Source organism: Argiope bruennichi, chromosome 7 (assembly GCF_947563725.1).
Source record: "Argiope bruennichi chromosome 7, qqArgBrue1.1, whole genome shotgun sequence".
Classification (NCBI taxonomy): Eukaryota; Metazoa; Arthropoda; class Arachnida; order Araneae; family Araneidae; genus Argiope; species Argiope bruennichi.
Window position 1 is genome coordinate 72,730,307 of NC_079157.1, and position 27,852 is coordinate 72,758,158.

At 29.4% G+C, this 27,852-nt stretch overlaps 1 protein-coding gene across 1 annotated transcript in view; it reads right to left on the minus strand.

The window, feature by feature from the left end:
- The window catches only part of LOC129975843 (laminin subunit alpha-like), a 109,009-nt gene that overhangs the window by 58,848 nt on the left and 22,309 nt on the right, over positions 1-27,852 (minus strand). Inside the window, exons 4-18 of the mRNA XM_056089084.1 lie at positions 27,076-27,289; positions 24,447-24,656; positions 22,639-22,911; positions 20,929-21,066; positions 12,407-12,544; positions 10,818-10,952; positions 10,600-10,734; positions 8,679-9,002; positions 6,967-7,223; positions 6,760-6,883; positions 5,310-5,461; positions 4,885-5,109; positions 3,668-4,291; positions 1,732-1,932; positions 205-334 (exon numbers count right to left, since the gene is read on the minus strand). Coding sequence (XP_055945059.1) covers positions 205-334; positions 1,732-1,932; positions 3,668-4,291; positions 4,885-5,109; positions 5,310-5,461; positions 6,760-6,883; positions 6,967-7,223; positions 8,679-9,002; positions 10,600-10,734; positions 10,818-10,952; positions 12,407-12,544; positions 20,929-21,066; positions 22,639-22,911; positions 24,447-24,656; positions 27,076-27,289 — 3,280 coding nt within the window. The remainder of the gene's footprint in view (positions 1-204; positions 335-1,731; positions 1,933-3,667; positions 4,292-4,884; positions 5,110-5,309; positions 5,462-6,759; positions 6,884-6,966; positions 7,224-8,678; positions 9,003-10,599; positions 10,735-10,817; positions 10,953-12,406; positions 12,545-20,928; positions 21,067-22,638; positions 22,912-24,446; positions 24,657-27,075; positions 27,290-27,852) is intronic.

Consider the following 27,852-nt stretch of genomic DNA (forward strand, 5'->3'; position numbering starts at 1 on the left):
CATGACAGTTCTTCGGTAGAATCAGGTCTCGAACCTAAAACTCTACGGTTCACAAACCGAGACCTTACCACCAGGCCACCGCGGCCTGTAAACTAGAGGAAAACATAAGAAACAGGAATACAAGAAAATATTGTAAATAATCTTGAAACGTATCCGTTCACATAAATAATTTTTAATGTTTGCCATCATATTCACTCTACTCACCTGATACATCTGAAGGAAGAAGGAAACTATTTTTGCCACACTCTAGAAGGAAATTTCTTGCTTTATCCAGAGGCAGAGGATCGAGTAAATTTTCGTGGAACTCCTTCGATGGAATGGTTAGGACGTATTCCTAAATTAATTTTAGAAAAAAAGATTTCAGTGAAATTTTATTATATTAAAAAATTTTGTCCTTAGATAAATACATTTTTTAGAAATTTTGAACTCATTCCTTTTGAAAATGAAGTTAATCTCTGTATAAGTATTCAAGAAAAGACCTGAATCATATTGAATTATATTATTCAGAGACTTATATCAACTCTGTGTTCTGATATATTGTTCTGTGATATATATGTGCGCATCACCAGTAAACACAACAAATTGTGACGAGATAGTCTGAGCTGAGATATTAGACAATGGGCTTGCATTCAAACCTCCGGAACTAAGAATTTTTCAATGATTATGATAGTCGGCTTGCCTCTAGCAGAGAGCAATTTTGAGAACAAATTGGCATATTACCATGCAAAATTCAAGAAGGAAGCAGTTAAGATATCCGATTAGGTTGAAAGTAGATTTTTCAAAAAAAAAAAAAAATTAATATTTATATGATGTTTTTTTATTAATGTAAAGATTAAATGATAAATAGAAATGAAATTATTTGAATATATACGTATCTTTTGAAGAGAAAGCATATTTTGATGTAAGCTTTAGCGTTTATTGACAAAAATTAGGATTGCTCTAGAGAAAAAAAAAATTGCTATAGTTTTTGATTTTTCTTTCTAATATTATATGTATAACATATCTCGGAGTGTAAATAACAATTAACTAAGAATTATATTCAACAATAAAATTTTTGTACGTAATATATAAAATTATCTATAATATTTTGGATGTTTCGAACAAAATTTATATTAAACAATCATAAATCCACTTCTAGAGCATTCAACATCAAATCCCCAGCTCATTAAACTCTGCTTAATGTAAGGAACTCTAATTATAAATTTCATTAACATACTTTGATTATTTTTTGAAAGATGAGGATATTCGTATAGCAGAATTATGAAAAACTCGTTCTCCAGAAAACGCATTTGAAGTTTTTAAATGCTTATAAATAAGCATCACTTACATGTCAGTAGTTTGCTATAACTTAGCTTCTAATTGACATAGAGATAAAATAAATTTATCAGTGGAAACAAAACAAAAATACATATCTTTTGAAACCATAAAAAATAAAAATGCGAATTTTTATCCAAATCCATGTTTTCAACCTAGTCGGATACCTTAAGGTAATATTTTTCTACTAATTTTTTTTAAGTAATTTGGACCAAACTACACACGCGAGATATATTATAATAAATGAGATATATTTATAAATGGTTATTATATACAGTTAGAAATGATTATAATTTAAATTAGGAAAAATAGTCTGAAAGGAGGCTTGATGAAAAGATAAGAGAATTTAGAACTGGGATATTAAAAAAAAATCTGTTGTTTTCATTGCATATTTTCTATAGAAACATTTCCACTTACAAACCAAACAGTCTTATTCGCTGGCTGTCTGATATTCAGTTGGTAATCCTGCGCTATCTGGAAAGCGGTATCGTGAGTGTCCTTTGAGCGCACGACTGTCCTGCAGCCAGAAACACTTGGGCAGTAAGGAAGTGGGAGTACAGCTTCATGATGCTCGCCATCTTGGATAATAACTTGGGCTTCAAAAGTTGGATGATCGGGCTATAGAAAGTTTGAAAAAAAACAATAGAAAAATTTAAATCATCAATCTATGAAGCATTTCCATCATTAACAACTAAGTAAATAAGCTTGATATTTCATAAAAGATATTTGCCATTATTATTGTTCGAGCGAATTTTTGAAATTTTTATTCTCAGCGTGAATAAATATTCAGCGTATTGATGATGCCTTTGTGCTTATGAAGCTAAATCAATCTGGTTATTTTAAGAGAGAACTGTATAAGATGCGATTTGAAAAACCAAATAAAGAACTATTTTTATATCAATTTGCAAATTCAGCGGATTTAGGAAGTTCTAAACAACTGACCTTTTTTTTTTAATAACCGGAAACATGATACCTTTTTTACCAGTCTGCAAATCTATCGCACCATATTTCACATAAATATCTATTATTAGGTGATTAATTGCCTATGTATCCACATTTAACTGTGGCGCAACAATTTTTCACATCTTTACTCTTCTTTTATTTTTCTTTAATGCTCAACGCCTGTTTTATTTCTAAACAACAGTAGTGACTGCCAGACTCACATTTTAAAATTTTACTCTTTTAAAGTCTATAGCATTTTATACTTTAATTTAAACTACCCTTTTTTTTTTGTTATGACATTTTGTATTTTATTATCACTTTACAAATGATTATTTTGTCTCATTTTACTTGAAGCTGTTTTTCTGCCAAGCTTTAAATCAGAGAAAGAATTTATTTAAAGCAGTGAAACCTACCTATCGATTCTTGTATCATAAAATTTCAAACCAATACAAGCAGAATAAAAAGATGAAGTACTAAAGCGAATGCAGGAAAAGTTATACAAATTACAGAAGTTATATAGTAAGAAATATGGTATCGATAAATTAAAGTGAAATGAGTACATTTCCTGATAACATTGCCGTCAAATGTGATGGAATGATATGCTAAAGAAAGCAGAAAACTTGTAATAATGCATAACGTAAAAAAGTCTTTAAATTCTAAATTTTTCAAAAAATTTACTGTATGTTATTCAGATTTGTAATAATATTATTAATTAAAAGATATATAGATAAAATTGAGATTACCAAAGGACTCAGTATCGAAATATAGAATGCTCAAAATTTAAAATCTCATTCTTAAGAAGTTCGAATCGCAAATCGCTGATCACAGCAATATAATGTACTTCGGATGATACGTACTTACCAAATGCAATAGCATTTTTCATGCAAAAATTATTAATCTATTTATAAAGAAAATACAGTGCAGGTTTGTTTTACACATTCTTATTGGTAAAAAACAATTTTTCTAAATTTCTTTGACTTTTTATATAAAACATTGCTTTCCACTTTTTTTTAAAAAAAAAAAAAGAAAATGACTTTACTAAATGCAATGCATCTGCATTTTTTTTTGTTTTTTTTTTTTGTTTAATGGTAAATGATAAATTGTAATATTCTAAATTTTGTTATATTTAAACATTTTTGCATTTGTAAAATGTTTCTGCCATTCATAGAATGTTGAATGAATAATTGTGAATATATTAGTAATATTTAACTAATATAATTAATTTAATTAATTAATTTAATGTAATTAATATATATATAACGTTTCGTGTTTAGCCACTGATGTAAATGTTCAGATCAATAAACAATATGATTTCTTGTCATGATCACGGAACTGCAGAATAAAAGTCTTAAATATTTATTTTCAAAATGATAAATGAAAAAAAAATTATAACTAAAAATTATCATCTTACCTGATAATAATGAACAACGAATACATACAATCCAGGTGTAGAAACGCTACCTTGCAAATCAATCCCATTATCCAGTTCTTTGAGATTGACTAAAACGATGTCGCTGTCGGTAACTCCATTTGGAAGAACGGTGGCTTTCTTATATTCATTGTAACCAGACTCGAATTCGATCTTCGTAGATTCAGGCACTGGTAGGTATTCAGATTCGATGCAGGATCCATCCCGCCGGATGCACAAAGGTTTGGGAACGACATAATCCATATGCCACAAGTTTGCTGGTACAAAAGCAACATCATCAATAGTAATGTCACTGTAATCGTCAAGCACGTTGATGGCTACGTTGGCATTATTGGAGTCCAGATTGAATTCAGCCACTTCTCCCTGGTCGTCAACTACCACAAGTCGACAAAGGAAGGAATATCCACAGTCGTAGAATGTTGCATAGCCCTGCTGAATTTGATCGGATGCCGTTTTGATATCGACTGTTGCTCTGACACTTTTGCCTTTTTCCGGTGTATGGTAAGATATGATCATTACATAAGCTCCTGGTTGGGCGATGTTATAGTCCAAGTTCAAATTATTTTGTTGTTTGCCGATTAAAGCCATTCGACCAGTTTGAAGTTCCTGCGGAAAAACAATTTCACTCATGATTTATTTTCTATTTTCGTTAACGAGAAACTTTTTTTTTGTTTCAAACAAAACAAAATAAAAAATCGAAAAAATACAGCAAAACTTCGACAGTTCAGATTAATAGTGATTTGAAAACATCAGAATAAATTTTTGGGGTTTCATCAAGGATTTATTTTCGAAAATTTTAATACAAAACTGTTGTATTTTCAAGTTGTAGTGGATTGTTATGAGCGAGGATAGAACCTGGGACCTTGTGGTTCGCAACCGAGTAACAAGACCACAAGACAAAAGTAATACTCTTGTCTCATCTCTGTTATCTGGCTTATAAGTTTCACCACAAAGTACTTGGGAAAGGATTTTGGATATCTTTTGGAAACTTTATTATAATTACTAAGGTTTCAAAATGTCTTTAGAGCCATATAATTTAATAGAACAAATAAAATAGAGAAAAAAAAAACATTTGAAAGCACTTCATATCTACACTTGCCTCCTTTGAGAACATGATCCATATATTGAAATACAAATTAAAAAGGGAATCTTATGAAGTAAATTTAATAAATTAAACACACAATATCTCAAAAACTTACAGACAAAACTTCTTGTTCATCAAAAATGAGAGTAGGCCTCCTTTCATCATCATCGAGTACATATCCGATTTCGCCTCGCACGATTTCAGCCTCCACTGGGAATGGGGGATATCTGTGCAAGAGACACACTTCTGAATTTTCACCATGTACAGTACATGGGCTGGATACATCTTCCCGCAAAATTGTGGCTTCGTAGTACGCTTCAGGTAGCAGCACCATATAATCCTGAAAATTCATGATAATAAAATTAAATGACTCATGGGTGACCCATTAATTCACTCTATGAGTGACAATACAACATAACGTTTCGACAACGTATAAATTATTAATATTTATTATTATTATTATTATTGCAAAAGGGCATGGGATATTCAATATTTTTCAAAGCACATAAAACACTAGTGTAAAAAAATGTTAATACTCACCAGGAACAAAGGTTTCTCAACTCTTATTGACACAGTCCAACGTCCAGGATTCAAAACGAAGGGTGATGCAACAAGACCTTGCTTCCCGGAGACTTTCATGAACTTGGGGCGTGTTGTTACTTCGAACAGCATGTCATAACTCTGCTGGATATCTAATTAAATGAGAAAAAGTATTCGAAGGATGTAAACACAGTTAATGTTAAAAACGCACGCCATCGCCTTTTGGAACTAATTACACGTGCCGCATTAGAGAAATGGTCCTATTTTTAGATAGTTTTTTTTTAATTAAGCAACTAAAATAAATAAGACATTCTAGAACTTTTATACTCTAATTAATTATATTGCGACTTTATTTTTGTTTAACATCAATCTTAAAGATAATAGACAACAGATGATTAAGATACTCATTTGCAAAACATTTTAATTCTGAATGGCAACAAGATCAAAAGAATCAATTCGATTAAAAGAGTTCGTTTAATTAAGTTTCAAAAAATTTAGGAATATAATAATCTACAGTTCGCATGTATTATAGTATGCATTTTAAGCTGTTCAATTACAGAACAAATGATTATTGTCATTTGTTGCTTATCTTCCTTGGATTGAATACCGATTCAAATCATGACAAGAGATAGGGGAAAGAGGGGTGCAGTAGCTTCGGAGAGTAAAGACCTCTGAGCACCCGAGGGCTGAAGTCTGACTTTATCTCATAGGAAGATGACACTCACACACTAGCTTGCACAACCAATTTTTACAGGAGACACTTTCACACACCTCACAGATAGAACGCAGAGTAAAGAACAATCATGCGCGAACCAGAACTCGAATTCGGGATGCCCAGATCACGGGGAAGACAAACTACCCCTAGGTCAGGACGCCGGCTTATCATTTGTTCTATAATTGAACAGTTTACACTTATAATTTCACTTTATTATTATAAATATTACGTTTAAAAGCATATAACATTATAGAAAATAATCAAATATATATCAGATTTATAAAATATTTTTAACTTTAGAATTAGTTAATCTCTTATATCAAGAAATAATTTGTCAAAAACTCTTTCGTTGTATTTTTGAGACATTGGGTAAAGTTTTAGTTCAGAATAACTCAAGGAATAAAAGAAAATAGCTTTTAACTAATTAAAATGAATGAATTAATAGCTGAAATGTTTAGTTTCTGCCTCCAGCTTTCATTTACTATCAAAACTATATTTTTTACAATTTTGAAGCTCAAAAAAATTTATCATATATGTTTTATTTAACAATCCGAGATCTTTAAATTTTCTTTATCCATATATTTTACTCCAATAAACAAACAAACAATGTCTGCTTTTTGAAACTATGTATACAATAGTTCAGAATATCACACAGTTCAACTATGTATCATAACATTTTATATCAAATTATAGCATTTAATTGACAAATGCAAAATGAAACATCATAAATCTTACCTCCAAAAGTTTCTGGGGTAAATGTAATAATACCATAAACATTTTCTCCGCCAAAGTTCAGATAATACAAATAAACCTGATAAAGACTGGGCTTTTCAATATATATATCCAAAAGAACTTCTTTCTGAAAAAGAAGAAAGATTTTTTTTCTACAAAAAATCATCAAATTTCCTTTTAAATTTGTAATAAAATCTAAATAATATATACCTGAATATCTGAAAATACAGCGTAGCCTCTCCATGAAAAGCCAGGGAAGACATTTTCATCATAACCGTACCGAACTTGGGTTCCAACTGGAGTTCTTCCATCTTCAATTTCAAATTGGTGTTGAAACAGTGTCGGGAAATAATGAGTATCGAGAGGTCTGTCGCACTGTCGCCCAGTTATTCTAGGCTTGCATGGGCACTGACCAGTCTGTTTGTCACATATATTGTTCACAGAACCTCCAATGTTGCAACCACAATCTAGAATGTTAAATCATAATTTATCAATTATTATTAAGTCTAAACAAATGTATGGCGTTAAGTTCTTAATGTTGTATTAAGAACTAACCCAAATTAAGAATTTTCAATTCACCTACAAAGATGATATTTCCAATTATATTGTTAAAAAAGTAATGTCATACATTACAGTCATTTTCTACTTTTCAGTCAGTTGCATGCATTCAAACATAAAGAGAATAAGTTAAATGCATAGAAATTTCTTGATACAGACATTTCAAGAAGTGTATGATAATTTATAGACAGATATGTAATGAATTCAGATTTACGCATTTGTGCATGCTTTTATTTAATATGACATGGTTAATGTACGTGCAAATGAAATTTTGTAGTCGATTTTTCAATCATTTTCTGTCGTGCTAGAGTTTTGAAAGTTCGAACACATTTCGTAAATCGAAATACATTTTTATATATATTTTCAGAATTAAAGCTTCAATTAATCGCCTAATTTTATTCAATTTTAATTCCGTATAAGACGGTACTCGGAGGGAAAAAGTGATTTTAAGATTTCTTAACATTTACCACAAAGAAACATAAATTAAAAATTGAAAAGTATACAATAATTAAAATTAAAGCGAGCAAGACTGGTTTTCCCTAAACTAGAAATATACTAAAAGTATACGAGAAATATACTCTGTAATATCTGTACTTATGTATCGTTAACTGCAAGCCATTTGCGAACAATAATTACAAAACAGCCTATTAGCGTGCGATCTTTAGCGATTAATCGCTAGGACATGGTTAATGCACAAGTACCAGAATATTGAATATATACTTTGAACTTCTTTTCCCAGACAGCTGTAATCAAAATTTAACATATGATATTCAGTTGTAGTTTTAAAATCACAGTTAGTGTTTCAAATATTGCGTTTTTACTTATTTCAAGATATTGAGTGTTTGAATTATTGCGTTCATGTGCTTGTGAAAGTACAAAGCGACAGATAGTCGTTTCCTTGATGGATTTGGTTCCAAATTTCATAACTTTACCGATCTTCCTTAACATCTGCTTCCACTTTAGAACCAAATTTTATCCATTAGCTAGCTCTCTTCGTCTTATACTGTTAACTTATATTTGAACTTCCTCTGGATGGATGATAGATATCTACAAATTTGGTATAAAGACCGTAAACCATATTTCATTCATCTTTCTCAAAGTGTTTTTAAGATATCATGTTCACAGACAGTGCTATACACAGACATAATTCCAAAAATAAACTGGAAGTCTGAAAAGTAGTCAAAATCTCGAATTCGAATTATTTGACGATTACAATATTCAGTACACTAATAAAAGGTGCTTTGGGAAAACATTTCTTTTAAATTTGTATACTGCTAATAATATACTTCACTTATAAAAATAATATCTGATTATCTATTCAACAGTATAAGATAGAAACTATAAATGTCCAAGGAAATACATACCTTTACAACCGAACAGATCATTGTCATCCAACTGATAGGTTCCATCAATACACTGAGAACATTCCCTCGATCCGACGTTCGGTTTGCACTGGCATTGACCATCAGATCTAGCGCAGACAGCGATGCCAGCCACAGTGCCACCTAAGTAACAGTTGCAATCTTCACATCCAAGCGGATTGCTGATCTTGAGGTTCCAATACAATGGTTTGCACTCGTTACAGATGCGACCGGCGACTCGTTCTTTGCATTCGCACAGTTTCCCACTTGTGGCGCTTCCACAACCTAAGAAGGTAGGTAATACTCCGGCTGGATTGCAATTACACTCTGAAATAGAATGAATTACATTAATTGTAGTGTAGTTGGGAAAACCTTTTACAAGAATCAATATTTTATCTTTTGTGGAATTATCTATCAGTAAGAAATTTTATAAGCTAAAATTTCCACTTTGTCTTAAAATATCTATGCACACAAGGCGATAAAATATAGCTCTTCGTATTTTTAAATTTCAAAAAATATCGCAGGCAAAATAATAAAAGATAAGCAAAAATTCAACACCAAGTATCCCATGCTAATTTTAGTAATTCACTTTTGTTTCCAAGTATTAGTACAAGCGGTAGCCGCTTACAAATAGCGTCGATACAAGAAAAGTAATTTCGTAATTTGTTTGTGGGTATTTCAAAGAATGTTTAAATACCTTCATAGCATGACACTCTTATTGAGTTTCAAGATTAACATTACTTTGCGTTTATATGGCCCAAATTCGAATCCTGTATAACAAAACAAAACAAATAAAAAACTGAAAAGATTTGAAAAAAAAACTTGGATATTCAAAGTACATTTCTATCATCTTTCGTTTTCCTACTTGTAACGTTTTTCAAAACACAGTGTTTTAAACCCCACAGTGTTCATCCACTATCATCCAATACTATTTAAGTTCACAAACACACAAACATATGAGAATTATAAAATGAGAACTTAAAAGAAATTTTTACTTTTTTAACTTATGTTTTATAAGTTATTTAAAATATTAGCCGCCTTCGGAGACCAGATAGTTCATCAGGAATATTCGTTGAGTTTAATTTCAATCGAATCTTATATGCATAACTTTGATGGCCAAGATTCTCACAAAAAAGCATTTCCTGATAGATATTAGAGGTGTATTATTTTACACTTGCTTAAATTCTTATCCAAATGAACATTCCTAATGGAGTTAAGTCCCGTTACATCATCGTGATATCAAAAAACGTAATTGCATTGGCATTTATAATTGCATGTCATCGTTCGCAGCATTTTCTTACCCCCCCCCCCATAAACAGCTCAGATAATAAACATAATCTTTCTTCCTTAACTCCAACATTGGAAGGAATTTTTGAGAATTTTAAAACGTTTAAAAATAGTTTGTACGTACTAATATCACGGAAAAACGTCAAAATCTCACATAATTTTTAATTAACTAAAACTGTTTTTAAAATTTCTAAAAAAGTCACTTCAAGATGCACATACCTGCCATCCAAAGCATATTTGAACCAAATTCGATAATTCTACGTTAAACTATCTGCCCATTAAGACGAGAAAACACATAAACACACACAATTAAAAACCTTTAAAACACTCACACATACACAAATAAACACACACTGTTCTTTAATACTATTAGAAATTATTTGAAATCCAAACATGAGCTTGATGCGGATACTGTTCTATCAAAGTGAAAATTTTTAATCTTTAATTTTTATGAAATTCAGGAGTCTCTTTGTTTATAATATCAAACATTTAACTTATCTGAATATATAAACATCCAGAAAATAAAAAAAAAATGATAAATCAATTCCTGTACGGAGCCCTTACATCTATAAATATTAATCTAAATGTCTTTCTAAATGTCAACACATTTGCATTACATATGTTTAGAATACCGTACCTTCACAATAGGGATAATTATAAAAGCCTTCCTTGCATACATCACATTTCTGGTAGTCAAAATTAGGTCTGCACACACATTCGCCTTCGTTGCTGCAAGAAACACCAATGGATCCAACGGGTTCACAGTTGCAAACTACGGAGAATGGAAAAATATTATAGAAGAGCTTATGAAGTTGACTGTTATAAAGAAATTTAAGTTTGTGATGTTCAACTTACAGTTGCATTCAGGAAAGTTATAGGATCCCGGTGAGCACTGATCACATTTAAGTCCAGAATAGTTTGGAAGACACTGGCATCGTCCACTAGCGTCGCAAATATTGTTTCTTGAGCCAGATTCATGGCAGTTGCATTCTATAAAAAAAGAATATTTTTTTAAAAAAAACATGACAATGAATAGTAAATCATTAATAAATTGTGGATAAAAGATTTAAAAAAAGATTAACTGCATCGCTATTAAATGGTTAGTTAGTTAAGTTTAGTTTAGTTATATTAACGTCCTGTTTGAAGCAACACTAGGGCTCTTTTGGGACGGACCTTGTAATTTTGAACCGCGGTCAGATGACGAGGATGACACCTGAGCTGGTACCCCCTCTCCACACCACACCTAACCAGCGGGAGGACGTTATTAAATGGCGAAATACAAGCATGGTATTTTAGCAATTATAAAGAATCGATGATCATAAAAGAGAGAGGAATATCGTAAAAAAATTAAAGATGCGAACTTCTAGCATAATAATGTTTTTGATTAATTTGTCTTTCAAACAGAATGAACGAGAAAAATTTTTTCATTCTAAAAGGACCTTTTTATTTCAAATATGGAAGCTTGAAATTATATGCACTTTGCGAAAAATGATTGTAAACATTTAACAGGTGTTTTTTTTTTTTTATTAACTTTTATGTAATTCTATGCGAGATCCCTTAGTAGCAAAGAAAATATCCAATTTGTATTTAATTTCCGACAATTTTTTTTTTTTTTTTTTTTTTTTTTGACATTTGCAACACAAATGGGAGGATGACTAATTACATATCTTGTAATTGCACAGTTCGGTTGCAATATTATCCCTGTCATGTTAATACCACTATCATAGCATTATGGCGATGAACCATAATAGAATCATGTTGTGGAAAAAATGCTAGAATCTTTTGCTAAAATTGCATTTCATTTTACCATTTGATATTTTTATTCCATATTTGATATTTTAGAAGAATGACAATATTTGACGATGTTTACATACAATGACGTTATGTATTATTTTAAAAATATTCTCTTATATTATGAGAATACACACACGCAAAAAAAAAAAAAAAAAAAAAAAAAACTTATTTAAAATGGCTGTAAAGTGCGTGTGTAGAAATAGGGTTACTAAAAGAAAACCTGTTAAAAAATATATTTAAAAATATTTTGAAAATTTAGCAAACTTAATGAAAAAAAAATTGATGCCAATTAAAAGATTACATTTTGAGTTTTAAAGAGATGTGAAAATAATTTTATTATAATAAATGCTTTAAAGCTATTCAGAAAAAAAAAAAAAAACTAAAATGTAGATTAATCTCAACTAAAAATCTAATAAAAATTCAGAAAAATTCTTTCTTAAATTCTTTCTGAATCTAAAGTTACCAGTTTCCCATGGCAAACTGGTAACTTTAGATTCAACAATTTAACTTATAAAAACACTTGAAACAAGCTTTGTAACATGCATGTCGCAATATGCGATTTACAAATAGTTTCCAACCTTCAAATATTAAAGAAAAATATATTAAAAACCATGAATTATTTTATTTTTTTTTTCTTCAAGGGAACGAACCTTGACAAACTGGGTATCCGAAATAACCAGGAGCACAGCGGTCACAGCTTGGTCCTGCATAACCTGGTTTGCACAGACATTTGCCAGTAACATTATCACAGATTTCTTCAAGGCACCCCGTAGGATCGCATGAGCAATCTGAAAGAAAAAAAAATAAATAAGAAGAGTGATTTTTATGTCTTGAATTCATTTAATTAGGAGAAAGGCCCACCGTGGATTACAGCCCAAAATAGAGTCACCTTGAATAATAATTAATACTGTGGAAGCATTTTTAGATTTTTCTTCATTCAGGTTTTTTTAATATGTTCAAAGAAATTAGGAAGATAATTTATTCTTAAAAACAGAATCAGTAAAATTTGTGAGAACTTAAGCGCCGAATATTTAATTATTCATTTCAACTACAAATAACAGAAATCCCATTCTTAGCATTCTAATATATTTATATAGAAATATACTATTAAATGTGTTAATATTCTAAATTCAGTCTATCAGGATGTTCAATGATATAGAAATAATAAAATAAACAATTTTTAACTAAAACGACAGAAATCGCAATGTTAAATAAAAACAAAAACAAAAAATACATTTTAGAGGGAGCAAAGAAAAAAATGTATATTAATCATCATTAAAAGGATATTTTTGAAATATTATTAAAAGAAATGAAAAAAAAAGGGAAGAAACGGATATTGAAAGATATCAAAATGATAAAATATCACTTTTCTAGCTTTAATTTTTTTTTCATAATCTTGTTCTTGTCTTCTGTCATTTACAATAAATAAAAGCAACACTTCATTTAAATGCAGTTGACTTGCATTATTCTGTAAATCATTCCTTGATGTGTTTTAGAACCGAAAATGATTGTTTTTTACTTGCATTACAAGCGGCATGGATTTCCAACAGGTTTCAGTTTGGTGAAAAAAAAATTTTTTTAATTCAATTAATTTTCAAAATTAAATTTAACCGAACATTTTTCAAACTTTTTGCTTGCATTTAATTACCGTTCAAAATTGTTCATCCATTTAATAAGATATTCCGAAATTATTCTTATTAATCTAAGGGATCTAACATTAATGGTGACAAAAGTATCCAATTTAAAAAACGATTACACATCTTTGAAACAAAAAAGAATCCCCCCCCACACACACATACACTTTCCCTCTATCGAAAAGAACAATCTAATCCTCAGTGAAGAAGAAAAATAACTCTACAAACACCTGGAATTGCCACTTGATATATACACAAATATAGATAATAAAGGTTTTTTGACTGGTAAAAATTATTTTTTTAAAACTCGTTATCGTAAGTCAATATTTAAATAATCACAAATTATTGAAGGTTCCGTTTATTCCCAACATGAGAAATTGTGCTCAAAGTCGCGTAGGATCACACAGATTATTTCATAATCTTTTGCAAAAAATATGCACAAAATGCACGAAAATATGCACCAAAGAAATAAATGCACGAATAAAAATTAATAACTATAATGCATCGTAATACTTTTTTTTTTGTCTCTCCTTGCATTTTTTTTTTTTTTTTTTTCATCTCTTATTAAAATATACTTTATTCATCCTGATAATTTCATACCATTCCGCAAAATATCTACAACGTTTTGGCTTGACGTTTAGGAAATGTTGACAATTCTTTTAGCTAGAAATAAATAAAAAAAAAAAATATATGTGATAATTAAATATTAAAGATATATAAATCGCGCAAAGATTCTTCTCTTTATACTCCCTGATTTATTCAATTCATTTATTTGCCTTTTATATTATTTCTTATCTCGATTTTCTATCAGCCTGTTTAAATCTTCACTTAGACAAAAATAGTAACTTAAAACGCTTTAAAGGTTAGAGGTTGCTTGTTCGTATTGCGTAATGCTATATCCCGGGCAAAAGCATGCATCATTGCGCCATGAAGAATATGTTAATGCGCATATCACACCACGCAGGGTTTCCCAGGGAGAGAGAGAGAGCTATTCGGCGATTAGCAGCAGGCGATCCGAAAGGTAAACAGATGGCGAAATCCGGGCTCTTCATGAGCTACATGATGTCGCCGCTCTGAGAAATTTTATTATGTTAAAAGCAGAAGCGTTATGAACAGCAGAAGTATGGAGTATACATTCTTTTGGTCTATCGAAAATTACAGTTATTGTTGGCACAGAAATGCTGAATTACTAGTTGCCCCAGAATTCACTACAGATGGATTGGACGGTACTTGTTGGTTCTTAGAGTTGTTTCCAAGAGGAGAAACGGATGAAAACATCGGGAGTATTTCTCTTTTTCTTACCAGAAGTAAAAATGATGATGGTCCAGAGAATTTTTTGCTGAAATATGAGTTATCAATTCTTTCAGCAGATGGGTTAAGTCTTTGTACACGAAAAGGTGCGTACATTTTCCAGCGTGCAGACGGACATGGAGAAGCATTTTTTGTACAGATGGACGAGGTGCTTGTGCGAAGGAAATCTGAATATTTACCTCACGATACTTTGAATGTTCGTTGTAAGATGTGGTGGGGAGAAGGGCCAATACAGAAGGTTGGACAGTGCTATGCTCGAACTCGCATTGCTGTCAAAAAGATATCATTTCTCCACTTGGTGAAAGATTTCAGCACATTGGAACCAAATCAAAGAAATACTGCCAAAGTAGGCTCTTGTTCAAAAGAAGGATATGTTATTTCAAGCAGTGTTTACTGTACTGATAGTTCATGTTGTGCAGAAAAGATAATGGTAGAAATCACATCTGACATAAGAGCTGACCTGAAATCGCCGGATATAAAATTCCTCCCTAAATGTAAGCTCTCTCTGCTAAATGTATCTGGGAATATAATAGAATGTAGTCAGGTTGATAATCGGTATGATGTTGTACAGAGCGATATTGTGAAACTATCCCTTGCTCTAACAAGAAAGGTAATTATAGCCAGAAAAAGTGAATATTTGACAGATGATAAATTGTCTTTGCTCTGCGAATGCATTTTTTCTCCTGGTTTGGAATTTCAGAGAATTGAAGAAATTGTGTATGAAATACCTGTAATGGCTGCGAAATTTCTAAATAATCACAAATCCTCTGATAAGCTACCAGATTGTTTTAATGCACTGGATGACCTGAAAGCCATTTACAACAACCAATTCCTTGCTGATATAGAACTAAAAACACAAACCACATCATTTTCTGCCCACAAGATTATACTATGTGCTAGATCTTCTGTATTCAAAACCATGTTGAGCAGTGACATGAAAGAGAAAAACTGTGACTGTATCAAAATAGAAGACCTGGATGGAGATATTTTAAAGAGATTATTACTCTTCTTGTACTGCGATAACCTTGAAGATCTACAATGGGAAACTGCAACTAAATTGTACTATGCAGCAGATAAATATGAAGTAAGAAAGCTGAAGCTAGTTTGTTCAAAATTTTTGGAAGAAAACCTTACAACATCAACTGCAACAGAACTTTTACTATTAGCAGATACACACAGTGATTATGATCTAAAGCAGGTTGTTGAAGATTTCATTTTAATGCATGATGTAGAAGTTTTTGGTTCACATGAATGGGAAAATTTAATTGAAACAAATCCTCAATTAGCTTTAAGGACAATGCATTTAAAATATAAAATAAAAAAGTAAGTACATTAATTTAAGTACTACAAATGGGAACCTAATCTTGGTTTTATTTTTCTCTTATTTTTGCTTTATTTTCTGACATAAATAATAGCTTAATAAAAAAAAAATGTATTTTAGTTTTATTTTGGGGGTAAATTTAATTATGCATTGTTATAATTTATTGTTTCTTAATGAATGACACTGATATATTTTTAATTCAGCTATTAATGCTTAAAATTCTGAAGAGTGAGCTGAATGGACCAAACTGAAAATATGTTATTTGAAATCAAATTTGGGTTACTATGTACATATCACAATTATTTCCTTATATGAACAATGAATGTAATAAAGCTTATTTTTTTCTTTTTTGTTCAAGAATCCTTCCCCCCCCCTTTTTTTTTCTGTCTTTTTGTAATATAAATGTACTATTCACTCTTTGAAGAATGAATAAAACTGTTTTCATTTTTCAAAATAAAATATATTTTATAATCAATTAAATTGATAAATTTTATGATGTTGGAATATAAATAAGAATTTTCACAGAAAGAAATTGGAATTTATTAACTAAAATTGCAATGTAATACTTAAATGTAGCTTTCAAATTCTTACAGTAATTTATTCAAGTGAAAAATCTACAAAAATAGTAGGTACATAATTGTATTTTTGAGATAATGAAGTAGAAAGATCAATGCATGCTGTTAATCCATAGTCTGTAGATATATTTATATATTGTGAATTTGTAATAATTATGTTTGCATGATATTAAAGTAAAAATACCAATGTATGTTGCAAGTTCATATTCTGCAGAACATACTTAAATCCACGTTTTATATTGTTATGAAAAATCCATAAATTCTTTAACTTTTGTTAATATGTAATAATAGTGTGTTTGTGATACTGAAGTAGAAATAGCAATGTATCTTATTTAGACTATATTCTATAAAATTCACGTAAATTCCTGTTATATATTGGTATAAATTCTCACATTGTGAATCTGTATTATTTGTTTTTGTGATATTGAAATTGAAATACTAATGTTTGCTGTTAGTGCATACTCAGCTAAATTCCCTTAAATTCTTGTTATATATTGATTTGAAACATCTGTAAATTCTCTTAATTTTTGTGAATTTATAATAATTGTGTTTTAGTGATATTGAAGTAGAAATACCAGTATATGTTATTAGTTCATTTCGTGCAATATTCTTAAATTCATGTTATATATTGATATGAAACATCTGCAAATTCTTTAACTTTTGTGAATATGTATTAATTGTGTTTTTGTGATATTAAAGTAGAAATAGCTGTGTACACGTTAGTCCATATTTTGTAGAATACCCTTAAATTCTTGTTATATGATATGAAACCTGTGAATTCTTGCACTTTTGTGAATTTGTACTAATAGTTATTGTGATATTGAAGTAGAAATTGCAATGTTTGCTGTTAGTCCATACTCTGTAGAATTCTCTCAAATTTTAGTTATATGTTGATCTAAAATATGTGTAAGTTCTCCGATTTTAGTGAATTTGTAATAATTGTGTTTTAGTTATATTGAAGTAGAAATACAAATATATGTTGTTAATGTTCGTATTCTGCAGAATATCCTTAAATTGTTATATGTTGATCCGAAATATTTGCAAATTCTTTAATTTTTGGGAATTTGTAATAAATGTGTTTTTGTGATATTGAAGTAGAAATAGCTGTGTACATGTTAGTCCATATTACGTAGATTAGCCTTAAATTCTTATTATATATGGGTATAAATCTTGTAAATTCTCGAAATTTTGTGAATTTGTAATAATTGTGTTTTAGTGATATTGAAGTAGAAGTAGCAGTATGTATCGTCAGTTCATATCATGTAAAATACCCTTAAATTCTTATTATATATGGATACAAAGCTTGTCAATTCTCGAAATTGTGTGAATTTGAAATTATTGGGCTTTTATGTGATTGATATAGAAATACCAGTGTTTACTGTTAGTTTATATTCTGTAAGAATTCCCTTAAATTCTCATTATATGTTGATATGAAACACCGGGAAATTCTCTAATTATTGTGAATTTGCAATGATTGTGTTATAGTGATATTGTAGTAGAAAACCAATATATGCTGTTAGTTAATATTCTGCAGAATATTCTTAAATTCATGTTATATATTGATATGAAACATCTGTAAATTCTTTAACTTTTTTTTAATTTAATTATTCACTCCTCTATGTTATTTTGACTTTAAGCTAATTAGTTTGATGACAGAGATGTGTGCATTTAAATTTCTGATTATTTTAGAAGTTTTTATCTGAAAATACTGATTCTAGTTACTTTTTATGATAAATTTTTTAGATACATCTATGGAAATTCTAGAATTTTAAGCACAGCAAAAAAGGTGTGAACTATTTCCTTCCTCGTTTTTTTATGATTTTTGATATTTATACTCTTTATATATTATTTTTTTAAAATTTATAAATATAAACTTAAGATTTTGGGTATATTTTTTTAGAAAATATTTTACAATTAATATCCCATATAAGTGCATAATTTTTTATAAACATTCATTTTAGCTTAAACACTTGGATTTATATATTCATAATGTGAATTTAAAATGCTACCTGCAGCAATATTTTGTGAACTGCATGTTATCTACAGATTTATTAATAAATGTATTATAATTATAACCAAAATAATTGTTACGTATTTAGTGCTATGATATATTTAGAGAACAGAGTAAATTATAGTATAAAGTAAGTATACATTTTCATTCAGTTGCAAAATTTTCATTATTCTATCAAATAATTAATTTATTTTGATAATTATAAAATAACTATTTACTTTCTTGTTAAAATATAACTGCAGAAAACAGCCATGCAGAGTTAAAAAAATGAAGGGAAAAGCAACTGCACAACTTTAATAAGTACATAATTTCTGTTAAAACAATAATATTGAAGGTAATACATTATTGTTAAAATTATCAATGAAATCAGAGATAGAGAAAAAGCATTACATTAATAATGCTGATATGACAGAGCACTGAAATACTTCAGTTATAGAACTAGTCTTCAATAATTTTTGTGAAATAAAGTTCTGAATTCAGGTATGAACTTTTGCTTGAAATTAGATTCAGAGAGCTTTTTATTGCTAAATTCATTATCTGAAGTTAGTCATTATAATAACAATGAGCCATTACAGATATCTATCAAATGTTGCTTCCTAATTTTATTCTGATAATTATAAAATTACTATTTCCTTTCTACAAAAAAAAAAAAAAAAAATTCTTATCTGCTAAAAATTATTATCAGAAAATCTGCTATTATTTATTATCAGAAAATTCAGTTCAAATCAGAAATTGAACTTTCTGATAATAAATATAAAGCCTTATTTTTTAGCATATAGAGAGGTTTTTTTTTTTTTTTTTTTTTTTTTTTTTTTTGCAGAAATTTATTCGGATTTTTGAAAAAAAAAAAGAAGAAAAGATTGAAAGAAATTTTTTAGGATTCTTAATCAGATACAAAATATTTTAAAATTGCTTTTTAAATACATGATATGAAAAAACTACAATTAATTAAATAAAAATCTATGGATAATGATTTACAAATACAATTTCAGCAATAAAAAATAAAAAAAATTAGACACAGAATTAACGATTTTTACTGACATTCACAAAAGTTGGTATTTTTTTTCCATAAATATATATACTTATGTTGAATAAGACTTTGACAAAATTAAAAATTGACCTGTAAATGTTTCAGTTGTTTATATATATTAGTCCCTCAAAATGCAATTGTCTTTTTGTAATAGGTAAATATTTTTTTAAATAAAGATATATTAATAGATATTGAAATATAAATTTCACGACTAATAAATACTAAAATATAAATAGATTCGATAGCAATAAGTGAAAAAATTTTAATTATTTTTTTTTAAAATTTTAAAAAAAGCCCTCAAGGCACTCGGTAACCACGTAGCTACCGAGTGGATTGAGGAGTGCTTTTTTAAATTTCGTTCCCTCTCTTGGCTACCTAATTCCCCTGACATGAACATTATCGAGCATATCTGGAATGTTTTGCAACATGCGGTCCTTAAGGTATCTCCACCACCTCGCACTCCCATGGCTTTGTGGACTGCTCTGCAGGAACCTTGGTGCGAATTGTCTACAAAATTTCTTCACAAATTAATTTAATCCATGCTACGCCGTGTTGCGGCACTTATGCGTGCTCGTGGGTGTTTTACACGATATTAGATTGGTGTACCAGTTTTTCTGGCACTTCAGTGTAATTCATAATGCCACTGATACAAAACAAATTAGTTTAACTTTGTGTCGTAAAAATTCAACCTCCCCTTTCTTCAACACATTCGCTATCATGGCTCATATTTGTGATTCACATATGTCATCTAATTATTTCATTATTCCTGCCTAGGGCGTATTTATAGTAGAAGTTTTGCTTTATATAGTTAGCTTTAGCTCCTATATAAAGCTTAGGTTTGCTTTCCTGGAGACATTTCAAGACGAATAGAACGCCATTTGAATTCGCTTAGATGAAAAGCTTCAACTGCCTGTCCACAGCAGCAATTCGTTGTCAAAGTGTATATAGGGCTATTAGTTTATATTATTATTATTATACGAGGAAAGGTCACAGACAAGACTGAAAATTATCTTGATTTACACGAATATTTCAAGGCCCCTCCCCCAATTAAAAAATTATATTAATAAATTTCCTAAATATTATGAATTTTATTTCAGTTGTCGTTAATTAATGAATCCTAAGCTCATTATTTTTTTCTATAAAACTCGCATCTTAGTAATTAAATATATGAAATTTTTGAAATAAGATGGTAAATTTCGTATTCTGTGTCATTAGAGTCATCGATCATTTAGCTGTTATTTTCAGATAGAAATAATCCCTTTTATACAATAAATAAAGAGTCAAACTTACAGTCACAGCGGGGATAGTTGTAATAACCAGCATGGCACATATCGCACTGGCGACCTCCGTAGTTTGCTCTGCAGTGACATTGTCCACCATCTTGTTCACATATAGCTTTCACTGATGTAGATGGATTGCAATTACAAGCTGCAAAAGAGAAATAAATTTTAAGGTATTCATCAAAAAAGCTATTATAAGAATAGATTTTTATTTATCGGACATATTAATTTATGATCATTGCTGCTTTAATCATTGAATTATACTTGAATCCCTGAATCATTAAATTAGTTATATTGTTTAACTTTCTTGAAAATATTAAAACAGATAACATATTTCATAAATAAACTAAAAATCTTAAAAATATCATGCAATATTATTTTGGATATTGAGGTTTAAAATAAAAATTAAAAAAATAAGAGAATAAAAAACTTATTTCACTGTGCAATATCATTAGTATATTAATTGTGATTTTCTGTAAAATGAATTAAGTTTTCTGAAGAATGTAACATGTCCTTCTTAAGAGTATACTAAATTAATATAAAGTCATTAATATATTACTGTTTTTTCAAGTTTTTTTTTTTTTAACTTTGAGTAATTGCTCTCACAATTTTATCAGAATTTAATTACATTATTTTATAATTTGAAACGAATCCAATGACATGTATTAACATATTTAAATCATTTGCAATATTTATAATGGAAAACATTTATTAAGATATCATGAAATCCTAAAAGGGTTAACGCTGATTTGAATAGTAATTTTGCAAAATACGATATAGAGATTAAATACAAATTATGTTATCATATTTTGGATTTTTCGCATTGTTGAAGTCATTTTATTTCAAACGTTACATAGTAATGCATAACTTATCAGTTTTACAGTCAGTTTACAAATCAGTTTTTCTAATAAAAAAATGGATGCTGGTCGCTAAATATGAGTTTTTTACATTGTTGGAAACAAGAAAATTAGACGATTTAATATAAATGAAGAAATGCTCCCATTGCACTTTTCATAACTAGTAGGACCAGATTATTAAATAGATAAAATAAGTAATTGCTTAGGGAATCCCAAATCCTCGAGATTTTTTTATGGTTATTTTGAAAGTTATTTAATTTTAAATATTAAGGCAGTGTAATTCAAATTAAAATCAAGTATATAGTAGTTGTTAATTTTTTACATATCATTTTAGTAATTTACCTAATTACCATTTGCAAAATTAATAATATATTATTTTATAATTCTAGAAAAAAATATATATTAATTTGTAATTTTAAAAAAATGTTTGATCCTGTTATAAAAAAAATATTATTTAGATTGTGTTAAGATTTTTTTTTATTCTGTTTCAAATTTTAATAAATTTTATTTATGCATATATATATTACTGAAATCATATTTCTAGAAAGTAATCTGCAAAGAAGCGTTTTGCTATTTCAGTTTGTCTACTTAAAACTATTTATATAACGATTAAATTAAAACGAAAAAAAAAAGGGGGAGGTTGGAGGCGGCGAATTGTTGAATAAGAAAAAAGTCCTGTTCGAAATTCGCCCTGATATTTAGTAAAATTAGTTATCCAATGGTGATAATCACTCCTGTATATTTACTACTTTTCAAAATTTGCTAAAACCATTGTCTAGCAGTCGAAAGGCGAGCTGAACGGAAAGAATGGCCAATCAGACTTGGCGCTTAATATATTAAAATTGCGTATATTCACGACTTACGTAAACAGTTCGGAAATCCATAAAATCCTTCTTGGCATCTATCGCAGTTCAGGCCAGCGTAATTTGGCTTACAAGGACATTGTCCACCTCCAACTTCACACACGTTGCCGAGAGTACCATTGGAATTGCAATCGCAAGGTTTGCAGTATGGGTACCCGTAGTATCCGTGGTTGCACTGGTCGCATCTAGGAGGTAGAAACTCTTTCCTGCACTCGCACTGGCCATTTCCATCAGCACAGTTTCCAGTAGAGAAGGCGAGGTCACAATTACAAGCTATTTCGGAAAATAAAGTTTATTTTTAATACAGAATTTTATCACTGTCTTAAAAGTAGAGAGTAAATGGTTAAACAAAATACATAAATCAACGAGGGGAGGAGGGAATATGAAAAAGTGAGAAGATGACATTAATACTTTAAAGTAAATTAGAATGTTACTTCCATTTATAAATATTTTAAATTGTTTAGTGCATGCAAAAAATGTTAATTACGGTTTAATTTTTTTATAAATATAATTCCTTTTCCCGCAAATTAGCAACAGACACTCATATAGAATGAAAATTTAATTCAAATCAACTAATTAATTGATAATTAAGTTATGAAAGTATTAAAATGTTGTACGGTCATTGCAAACGCAGAACTGTCCAAAATTTCGGAATTTCAAAGCATCAAAAAGTGAATGAAAATATTCAACCAAATGAATTCAAAATTCTGTTTTTACAAGTATTTTATTAAATCAAATTATTTGCAATTTTAAGTTGTGATTTTACATATAAATATCTTAGGAAGGAGCTGAAAATAATAAGCAATCCTATTAAGAAGCAAGAATTACAGTTCATAACTTTTAGTAAACATTTATGGCCATAAAATGAAATTTTTGATCATGATATTTTGTACAAGACTAAACTTTTAAATATGGCAATGTTCATCTCAAGTTTTAATTTAATTGGATTATTGCAGAATATATTCAAGCTTAATTAAATCTGATTTACCTCTTTGAGCTGACAACCTCTATAATGCAATTAATACAGAATTCAAACGGAAAAATATTTAAATTTCATTTAAATAACATTGGGAATGAGAAGATAAAGTAAAACTCCTGATAAATTGATTGTCTTTCTTTAGATTCAAAAACTTATTCAGATTTTTAAAAAAACTGTAAGAACTTGCTTAGTAATACAAAAGTTTATTGATCATCGTTGTTAAAACTTTTCAAGCCTTCACTTGCATCAAACCTTATTGGGCCGGATAAAGAATTTGTTGCAGTTATTTGTGAGTTGTATAGATACTGATATTCGACCAACATAATGTCCAACAGTATAAGTATAATTCAAGCATAAGTCGCATTATATTTCAAGTATAATGTGGTATTTTCAATGATGAATTGACTATGACTATGCCAGTAGATTGACTAATGACTATATCAGTAGATATAGTCATGAATAATCAGTAGATTTCAAATGACTATATCAGTAGATATAGTCATGACTAATCAGTAGATTTCAAATGACTATATCAGTAGATATAGTCATGACTAATCAGTAGATTTCAAATGACTATATCAGTAGATATAGTCATGACTAATCAGTAGATTTCAATCTCAATGTTGTATAACTGAAACTTTATACCCTAAAAACTCCCTTTTATTAAATGATATCGAAAAAAAAATTTTTAACTCGTTGTAATACTGGTACTTAAAGGTATTTAAAAAGAAAAATATTTTCCAAAAATTACCAAGGGCAATGAAAACAAAGTACGTATATTAAAGACAATTTTATGGACTTTAAAAAAGTATTAATAATTAACACTCACGCTGACAGACATCCGTTGCATTGAGAAGTTTTCCATAAGGTCGGTAAAATGTTGGTTTACATTGGTTGCAGTTAATGCCCATGGTGTTATGACGGCAGTTTTTACACACGCCTCCACCTTCATAATACCCGTGGATGTCCAAACTTTTCCTGGTTCTGTCCACTTCTTCATCATATTCACATTCATCAGAATGTCCAAAACAGTTACAAGCTGCAAAACAAGAAGGTGTTCAGTCGAAAAATTTAATACATTTTCAGCATCCATCTTCGATTCGACTTATAAACGCTAGTTTTCAAAAGTGGTATTATTTTCATTTGTTTAAGAATGAAGAACAGATTGTGTGATTTAATTTCCGTAACTTATCATTCTTTTTTTTTTTCTGTCCAAATTTGAATATGGGTTTAAAGTTTACTCAGTTTCATTAGCTTTCCTTAAACTGCATTTCTTTAACACATATGTCATATTTAATCTAAAGCAAGGCGAAATAAAACGCTTTAAATTTTTAGAGGAATGTCAAGCGCTGCTACTAGCTTAATGACTGAAAACGGTATATATATTTTACATTATCAACTAGCATTTTTTTTCATTGTCTTAATTTGAGGAATCCTCAAATTATTAATTAGTAATTGGTATTTTATCCTCACAATTATATTTTGAAATTAATTTATCAAATATAACTACAAGTCTCATATCTCGAACCCAATAGCTTTGCTTCCCAATTATTGATATGATTTACACCAAATATTCCATAAATTGTTTACAAAACAGGCTTACAATACTATCTTCCAAATAATAATAATAAAACTTAATGCAGCAAAAAAAATTGCATAAAAATCCCATTTCGCTGAAAAACATTTATCTTTTTTTGTAACAATTTAACACGTTTGAACATTTATGATATTCCATAATGCTGAAGTTTGAATTATTGGCAATCTGCTGCATAAAAGAAAACTTTTTAAGCAATTTTAATTTACTGAAATAGTATCTCATTGTCAATCACGAGAGTTTTCCTTCTTAAAAAATTAAAGTAAAAAATAAACAATTAGAGCTGTTTCAAGCATAACTAATAGAATGGAAAAGAGGTTTTTATTTATAGCCAAACGCTGAAATGTTGAAATAATTTTTTCAGTGAATTACTTATAAAAAATAAGATAAGGCATTCGAAGATAATACCAGCACATTTATTTCAAGTTAAAGTTGTGATTATGGTCATAATATTGAAAAAAAATGAAACTCGTGAATATTAATAGTATCTTTCTTTTTTTATTAAATTTTAAAAGAATTTTAGATTTTGATTTTCACTTCAAAATTTTGCATAATAAGTTTCTTTCGAAGTGGAATGGTCAATGTAATTTCTTTTATTACGGCATTTATTTTTAAAGAATTCAAATATAGAGAAAAAAGAATTCTAAAAGAAAAAAAAAAAAATCAAAAAATTTATTAAATGTTGTCAAAAATTCAAACAGTCGAAAAGTTTTTCGCCAGACAATACGAGAAAAAGAAAGAATTTTTAGAAAATTCTTGAATTTTGTAGGAATAATAGTATATGGATACTATAATTACTAGAGGCCATATTTCTAGATTTATATTCTTGACCATATTTTTAGATTTATAATTTTGGCCATATTTCTGAGTTTATAAATTATTTTATATGTTTTAAGAGAATTATTACATATTAAAAAGAAAAGGAGAAATTATTTAAAAATCATATCAAGTTCAGTAACACAGTGCTTTTCTTCAATTTAATTACTGTATAAAAAAAAGGTGACTTAATAAATTTTTTTTTTTTTTTAAGTGAAAGAGAGAGAGACAGAAACCCCTTTTAAAGAAAATGTAAAGGAATATCTTCTGTCCACAGGGAGGAGAACAGGACTAATTAGATTTGCTGCTATAGAATTTTTTTTAAACTTTTCTCCCCAAGATTTGCTAAAAGTTTACACTACAGTAGACTCCCGATTATCCGCGGGCGGGTTATCCGCGCCTGCCGCACTAAGTTTTCTTTTCTTTTCTTCTTCTTCTTTTTTTTTTTTTTTTTTTTTTGCTTCTAAGCAAAAAGAAAATGCTTCCAAAGCAAGAAGCAGACACAAATGACTGATTTCTTCTAAAAGGTGTAGTTTTACAGCTATGCTTTTGTAATTGCATAATACATATGTACTAATTTTTCTGAGTATCCATGACGCCTCTCGTAAGTACAAATCACTTTTCTGTTTTCATTAACAAAATGCATTTTAGGTTGGTTTTGAGTGATATACTAAAATATTAAGCGTTAGTTAAACATTTCCTGCTGTTTATTTTACGTTTTATTGTACATAAAACGATTTTCCAAAGTTGGAATGACTGTTTTCTCTTTTGCTATACCCGTTTTTAGCTTTTTTCGGACTATCCGCGATTTTTGTTATCCGCGGCGGCCGCGCCACCCAATTCCGCGGATAATCGGGAGTGTACTGTAATTCTCAAACTCAAATTAATAAGTGGCCATATAACTTTAAAATATTTTAATCAATTTATGAGACATCAAGTCACTACAGACTTCCCCAGAGGACCTACGGATATTCCGAAGGAAAATTTAAACTAATTCAGCCTTAATATAAAATAACAGTTCAGAAAATTCGATAATCAGTAGACTTACGTTCACAGACAAAAGGACTGCCTATAATGGCACGTCGCCATTTCTTCTGTTGGAAGCCCGGACAGCACTGTTCACACTGAGGACCGCACGTGTTGTGTTGACAACGGCAAAGAAGTTTGTAAGGGTCTCTTGGATCAGTCAAATCACAGCTTTCGGCAAATCCGTTACAAACGCAGCGTCCTCCAATATTGATATCCTTGATACTGTAGAAGTACTACGAAAAAAAATTTTGTAATGTGATGACTATTTGATTCTAAAAGATTTTAAAGATATGTCCTTTAAACCGACATTTTCCAATCTGTGGTACGTCTACCACTGGAGGTATGCGATGGATCATTTGAGAGTTTGCCACTTGAAGTCAGCAATGACAAAAAACATAATTCAATTAAAATGAAAAGAAAATTAAAGAATTTTGTTTTATGAAATTCCTATGAAAAGTGAAAGTCATACAAGTAGTGATCCTATTGGATGGACGTTAAAGAACAAGAAATAATGTTAATGCAATAAAATATTTCATTCCTTTCTAAACGCAGAACTTTTGGAAAAGACGCATACATCTTATGCATTTATTAATAACAAATATTTCAATAAGATCAAGGCATCTTCAGTTATGAGATTGCAATTGTCCCCATTTGAATCTAATGTTATGACTCAGCACCAAAAAATATATTTATTGCATTGAATTTGAATAACTGATTATCGCAATGAGAAATAGTTAGTTTTAATTGTACATTAAAGTGAAATTATTCCAAAGTTGCATTCATTTCTTAAGTCATT